Source organism: Sinocyclocheilus anshuiensis, unplaced genomic scaffold, assembly GCF_001515605.1.
Source record: "Sinocyclocheilus anshuiensis isolate Anshui unplaced genomic scaffold, SAMN03320099.WGS_v1.1 scaffold1003, whole genome shotgun sequence".
In the NCBI taxonomy this organism is placed as follows: domain Eukaryota; kingdom Metazoa; phylum Chordata; class Actinopteri; order Cypriniformes; family Cyprinidae; genus Sinocyclocheilus; species Sinocyclocheilus anshuiensis.
In genome coordinates this window covers 1,118,021-1,125,648 of record NW_015542495.1, presented here as the reverse complement: position 1 = coordinate 1,125,648, position 7,628 = coordinate 1,118,021, and the positions used below count along the sequence as shown (strand labels likewise).

General features: G+C 38.1%; 1 protein-coding gene across 6 annotated transcripts in view; it reads right to left on the bottom strand.

Moving 5' to 3' along the window:
• Positions 1–3,904: 3,904 nt before the first annotated feature.
• The window catches only part of LOC107694178 (synaptotagmin-1-like), a 220,357-nt gene continuing 216,633 nt past the window's right edge, over positions 3,905–7,628 (bottom strand). For all 6 annotated transcript variants that reach the window (XM_016493803.1, XM_016493802.1, XM_016493804.1 and 3 more), the window contains 2 exons: positions 6,227–6,360; positions 3,905–4,339 (listed from right to left, as the gene is read on the bottom strand). In XM_016493803.1, the coding sequence (XP_016349289.1) occupies positions 4,130–4,339; positions 6,227–6,360 (344 nt within the window). In that variant the 3' untranslated portion in view covers positions 3,905–4,129. The remainder of the gene's footprint in view (positions 4,340–6,226; positions 6,361–7,628) is intronic.

Genomic DNA, 7,628 nt, shown 5'->3' with positions numbered 1-7,628 from the left:
CAGTGAAATTCATGACTGCATGATAAGGATTTTTAAAAAATAATTAATTTGACAGAAATTCCACTTAGAACAATTTCTAGCTGATTAAGTCACTATTTTAGAGCTAAAAATGAAATGTTCATGGAAAGGCCAATATAAAATTAATTACTTTTTTTCATGACTGTGGGAACCCTGAATTTATTCATTATTAAATATGGGCTCTTCTTGGAAGTAAATGCAAGAATCATTTTGTTATTTGACTTTATTTCATTTATTTATTCATTCATGCCACATTTTATTGTACTAAGAACAATAAAATGTCACTACGGTATTCTGATAGAAACTATGAAACATTGTTACTCATTTCATGCGGTTTGAAGATTCAAAAGCAGAATGAAGGTCATTTAAGACAAAAAAGGCTCTTGAGAAAATTCTGTATGAACAGGAAATAAAACATTTTTATTGAACATTTGTGTATATGAAGTTATATAACAACAGTCAGAAACTCCACAGTGTGAATCACTACACAAAGTGAAATGAAATTGTAAAACACCTCATCAAAAATGAAGGTATACACAGCAATATAACTGTCGGCTCGCCGCTGGGGCGAGCAGTATGGCAGAAAAAACACCCCGAACAGTTCTACAAGATTACAGAGAAAAGATCCACACACAAAAATACTCAAGCAGGCAGTTGATATACACAAAGGCAACTAGGATCTCCCTACAGCATCAGATTCTAATTCTTTACACAGCTTTTTCTTGAAAGGTGGCTTTTTGTCGTCGTAGAGTATCGGAAGGTTGTATGCGTATACTGTGCTGAATGATCAGGCTTTTTTTGTTGTTGTTTCTCTTTTTCAAGTCTGGTGCGGTTGTCGGAGCTGTTTGTGTGCTTTGGTAGGCTTCAGTAAAAGATAGCGTTGCTTTGCAGGGCTAGAAATGGCTTTTCAGACTACTTTACAAACCTCTGAGGTGCAACGAGCAATGCTGTCTTCTACTGTACTTCCAGTTCTACACCCATAGTGCAGACACCTGATAGTACAATAACACCCTTTTGCCGTCCGAAACGAGTGTGTCAGTTTGTGACTCTAAAACGGCATTTTTATCCTTGTTTTATAAACAAGCCTCTTGTATTAAGATATCATAAATACTTATATAAACGAGAGTACATAAGTAAGTCAGGTACCGTAGGAGTAATAATTGTACCTATAGTTGCGATAACACGTTTTGGAGTTCTTCTCTAGGTTCGCTCTCTCCGACAGGGTAAGAAATCATATTCGGCTATGAATAAAACATATGAATCAATATTTATTGCAACACTGAAATAAAAGTGCCAACTATACTTGGTCCCACGATAAAAAGTAGAAACAAAACACACAGTCCATACTGTACATTCTGAGTTCCATAATAAATATAAAATGGTCTTCAATAGGGCACTAAAGGAACGATAACCAGGTAATACTCATGAGTGTAATCATAACAGCGATAACAAAATGGTACAGCCAATCATATTAATAGTACAACAGATAGTTTCCATAACAAGATTGATACAATTCTCTTATATCCAGGTGATCTCAATAATGAGGAAATGATATCAGGACAAATATAAAAATATATATACACCTATTCTGAAAGGGAAGGGTTTTCATATATATATATATATATATATATATATATTCGTTTACCCGAATGTTTGGATGGTTAAATCTGTGTGCAGAAAAACTCAACGGGAAAAACGGAGGAATCCTTAACAAGTTTACAGATGTTGAGCTCCAAACTACACATGTGTGCTGTGACCTAACCAGACTACGGTCAATGGATACATCGTCTCGCTGTATAGGGTTGCGTTTTTTTTCGCTCTCTCTTTTTTGCCCCTATCGAGAGATGCCGCCCGTTTAAACACTAGGGAATGAACATACAAGTATTGCACAGTGCTCAACAAAATGCTGTGTGAATCGCGCGCGCTCCGTAACTGTTATCGGAAACCGTCGCTCTCTCTTTCGTACTCTCGTGTGGTGTGATAAGGGGATGGCAGCACAACATCACTATAGTACAAGATGGCCGCTACCTACTGAAAACTACAACGCTAAGCACACACCGCAGTCACAGTGATACACAACTCAGTCCCAAGAGACTACTATGGAATGACGAATAGCTTTTTTTTCTCCTTTTATTCATAAGTAACAGTGCTATCACCTACACAGTAACATTGAAAACATTTAGAAACTCCTCCTGAAGCTAGCATGTAGTGTACGCGAGAGGTTCCTCCAAGATAACTCATGGTTTTAATGGACTAAACGTCTACTCGCCCTCTTGTTAGACCCGTAGTAAAGGACATTAGAATGTTATCACCTGTACAGACCATTAACTTTTACGGTTATTGTTAAAGATTCGCTAATGCTCATGGCGTCCAAACCGGTCGGGGGCCGGTTCGCTTTCTTACGCTATTGAACGAACTGACTTTTCTCGACAAGCAACTGTCCGTTCCTAGACTGTACAGTGCAAAACAGTAGCCACGGGGGAAGGGATTGGCAGTTAAGCATGGCTAACTCTATTGTCACTGTGAAAAGGCAACAGAAAGCAAAAACTGCTGTTTAGGGCACCGTCGCGGCCAAAATACATTGTTCCCCAATGAACCGAAGCTACAACCACTATCTGAGTGAAGTGTGTGTGGAGGGAGGAGTCGCGTGCTCCTCGTACCTCCCTGAAAACAATGGCAGTGTTTAAAAGCTCGCCTCTCCTCTTCCTCCTCCTCTTCCTCCTCCTCCTCCTCCTCATCATCTCGTCGTCGGGACGGAGCGCTTCAAAAGTTTCCGTCCCGCAACGTTTGATTACTTTTGATTGAAGGCAAGGGAGTCTCTTGAAAGACGCCCCGGTGTAATTAAATCCCCCCGTTACCCGGCCTTTAGCAAAGATCGTAAAAAAAAAATCATGCAGTTACCAAAAATATTCAGACGTTGACTTAATCTAAAAAATAGTTGTCTTAAAGCTAGAGTCAAAACTCCTGGTTTCATTTTTTTTGGAGGCTGAACCGTAAATTCCTCAACGAAACGAGTCCAAGGACGAGAAAAGGAAGCGATTCACAAATTCAAGCTTCAAGGACATGATGGCTACAGCTTGTCAATTTACAGTTTCGCAAAGGTGCCAGATCGGATTCAGGAAGATTCGGGAATCAAAGGACAGAAAACAAGAAAGAAGCAAACCGGGGACCCGTTTTACTAAAAGTTAACAGCATCACCATATGAGAAATCAAAAGAAAAGGCTGATTGGTTTTCGTCAAGTAAGAAGAATTCCTTCGATTAAAGTGGTTTAAGCGAAGCGTACAGGTCCTCAGTTTGATAAATTAGTACAAAAAGTTCTTACGAAATCATGTGCTTGTATAATTGTCAGCAGCATATTACATTTATACCATGAAACCATATTAGTTAATGGCCTTCGTGTTCAGTGTGTGTTTGTGTTTATCGTGTACGGTACATCTGTATGCTTTTTTTTTTTTTTTTTTTTTTTTTTTAAGTAAACATGAAGCGCAAACCGTCCTTTACGAAGTGAGTGTACCTCCACTAGCGTCTTGCAGGTTGGAATTCTTTAAATATTTATATAGAGATATATCGTATATTTTAGTGGAATGCAATAAGGTAAAATTCTTAAATCCTGTTATATATAATATTGGCTCTTCTATGTCAGCATTTACATAATTTAAAATAGAACATCTTATTAAAAACATCAAGATATACACAGATTAGGAAACGGGTAACAACATACAAACACGTAAACTAGAAATCATTTTCGTCTGCATACTGATATATACACCTGTGGTACAATAAATTCCTCCAGTCATGCGCTATCTATACAGATCATATTGCTTAAAAGAAGGGGGCATTTGGTCGGGGATTTTAAGCAGTCATGCGCTATCTATACAGATCATATTGCTTAAAAGAAGGGGACATTTGGTCGGGGATTTTAAAGTTGTGGATGGAGGTGAAACAACAAAGGACAGAGAAAGTTTATCGACGGAAGGAAGGAAGGAAGGAAGGGGGCGAGGGGTCAAAACCGACGTAACAACACAACATCTCAAGGGGGTGGTCCAAGAAGGCGGTTTTCTTAGACACGAAATTAGGAGTGAGGGTGCATGAAGAGCGGCACGGGCTGCTCTATTTTTTCTGAGCTGCTAGCAGGGCATCCACTTCCTCCTCCGGCTTGAGCACGTGCCACTGAGCGATGGGTCTCCTCGGGTTGGCCAGCATATCTGACCAATGACGGATCTCGGTGCCTGTGCTGTTCAAACCCACAAACACTTTGCCGATGGCATCGTTCTTGCCAATCTTGTCATAGTCCAGAACAGTTATAACAACTTGAACTTTCTGTAATAGAAAGTAGAGACACACATTTGTAATGTAACATTTGTGCCTTTCAGTTTGTTTGAACATGTGCTGGGTAATAATAATGATGATGATGATGATCAGTGTCGTTCAAAAGTTTGGGGTCGGTAAGATTTTTTTACTGTTTCTTGGTATGTATACCAAGGCTGTATTTATGTGATCAAAAATACAGTGAAAGCAGTAATACTGGGAAATATTACAATTTAAAATAACTGTTAAAATAACTGTTTTAATATAGTTGACATTTGTCAACTATAACAACACAAACTTGTTGTCAATATATTATATTATGAAAATGTAATTTATTCCTGTGATGTGTGTGTATATATATATATAGCACACACACATATATTATGTACACAAAAACTTTTATTTTGGATGTGATTAATCGTGATTAATCGTTGCCCAGCACTAATATATATATTTATATATTCAGCTTTCAGATGATGTATAAATCTCAATTTCAAAAAATTGACCCATATATGTGCGATTAATCGCATCCAAAATAAAGGTTTTTGTGTACATAATATATGTGTGTGTACTGTTTATATTTATTATGTATATATAAATACACACATGCATGTATTTAAGAAAAATACGTTATGTTTATATATTAAGTGTATTTATATATAATATAAATTATATGAAGATCAATATAAACATGTAAATACATGTAAATATTTTCTAAATATATATATATATATATATATACACATAATAAATATACACAATACACATACATATATTACGTAAACAAAAACTTTTATTCTGGATTAATCTAATTGCTTTAAAAAAAAAACTATTGAATCCCAAAGTTTTGAACAGCCATATAGATATATACAGTAAAGTACAGTATATATAAAACATTTTTATAAATTCTGACACATTTAAAAACAACATTTTATAACTTAATGAAGAGGTCTTTAACATTATGAATATCTTACGATGGGTTGCTGGGCAACATTGTTTAACAATGACTGAAAATACACATAGAAAATACACACATGTACAAAATACAAATTGACCATTTTCCTAAATACCACGACAGTGTGATGGTCTTTTCAAGGGCCTGTTACTCTATAGCAGCTTGGGTCTTTGAAGAGCATGACAGCAGATACCAAAGAAAGGCCAGCGGGTGCCACCAACGAGGTCCGAACAACTGTAAATTGACTGTGAGCACACAACTGATCGGTGTGAGTTCTGGGTCCATGGCTCGCTCTTAGCGTGCTTACTTTGAGCCCAATCCGACCTGCACTCAAAATGCGAGCAGACAATATGAATGAACGTCTTCAGAGCCCTGATTATCCTTCGATCCACCTCTCCGCTTGGACTTCACTGACCAGTGAGAACAGGCCTGGGGCCATTGTTCTCGGGAGCCAGAGCTAATTTGCCATGTAATGAAATATTGAGGGATGTACAATGAGCGAGGAACTGTTAGTTGGGGATAGCCGCTTTTAGAAATGTCTGCTGCTTGGTGTGAATGGGAAGGGAGAAAGGCCTCTCTGGTTAACGGACCCCCAGACACACTTTGAATTCAAAGCAGCTCACTCAAAGCATAAAATGTATCCCCTGAACTGTGAAATGCTAAATCAATTTGAAGCAATTTTATTCTTATTACACTAGCAAGCATTGCATCCATTTTATTCTCTAAATAATTAGCAACAAAACCTTTTTAAAAGCCTCACGCCGAGCCTTATCCCATTTCACAAGTTACTTTTCGTCTGTTGTTTGCCAATTAGTCTCTATAAATTTCAACACAGGATTTGTTTAATTAGTCTTTAATGACAATAATGAAAATGGGAATTTGCGTTGAATTTGCCGTTGCCATATTAGAGCTCGGTTTCAGTACAAGTAAAAAACCTGAATTACCTGGATTTGTTCGAATGGCACTTCGAAACTGAAAGACTCGTTGTAGTAAGGGTTGAGGGTGTTCTTTTTGATTGTCGTCTTCTTCTTCTTCAGCCGCTTGCCATTCTGCATCAGGTGAATCTTGACGTAGGGATCTAAAAACACACAGATACAGGACATAGCATGAGAAAATACTCCAGTTTTTATGACATATTAGAGCAGGTGACTGGGACCCAATAGGGGCCTCAGCACACTTCCAAGGGGGCCACAAGATGGCTTTAACTGATTTAAAATAAGAAAAATAAAAACCTACAATAGGCTAAAACAGCTCAAATATGTAACACAATTTTCTTATTTTGATTTATTCCTTCAACAACTGCAATTTTTATTCAAGAATGAGGGTTCCCACAGTCTTGAAAAACCTAGACATACCAGGGAATTTTAAGTGTGATTTCTAAATCAGGAAAACCCATTAAATCTTAAAGGCACAATATGAAAGATTTTTTTATTAAAATATCCAAAAACCACTAGAACAGTTTTATATATATTTTGCTGACTTGTGTAATTACATTATCCCAAATGTTTCGAAGAATGTTTAAATAAGCAATTTTAACTAGTGACACGGAGCGTGTCCATAGTGTCATTGTGTCGCCTGCCAATGACGTCATAACCCCTCGATTTCCGTAGAAAACATGGAAACACCAAATACGCTTTAATATGTTGTGCGTTTTAATAGACCGGTGACGACCGCACAGAGTAGCATTATAACAGAACGTTCAAATGTATCTAGTATGATAAAACAGCGCTTACTTCCGCTGCTTTCCGGAAGCGGAAGCGGTCGACTGTGGCATAATAAAAGCTCTGCTGCTTTCGAGCCGTGTGTCACGCTGTTCAGCGGCCTCGTTTTGCTTCGACGGCTTTCCGCCTCACTCTGCTTCATACTACGATGTTAATAAATCTTTAATACATTAGCTCATCCATGAACATGATTTCTGCCCGAGTCCCATCAGATTGCATCGGCTGTGGGGATGAAGACGACAACTCCCATGATTCCACACTCAGTCACGGCGTCATCTAACTACGCTTTTGTTTCTTCGTATGTTTTGAATACGTGCCCTCTAGTGGCAAAAAATTACATATTGTGCCTTTAAAGGTGGGGTAAGCGATTTTTCTAAAACACTTTAGAAAACTGATTCGGGCCGACTAGCAAAACAAACTTGTAGCCAATCAGCAGTAAGGGGCGTGTCTACTCATGATGTGGAGGAGAGAGCGTTCAGTGCACAGGACGGACATTAGCCGAGCCGAGCGACAGAAAGATAAAGATGGCGGATAAAAAACAAAAGAGGAAAACGACTGCGGAACAAAAGAAGGCTTAAGGCAATAAGGCAAGAAGTAGGACCCGTGTAAATATCGGATCAGCTTT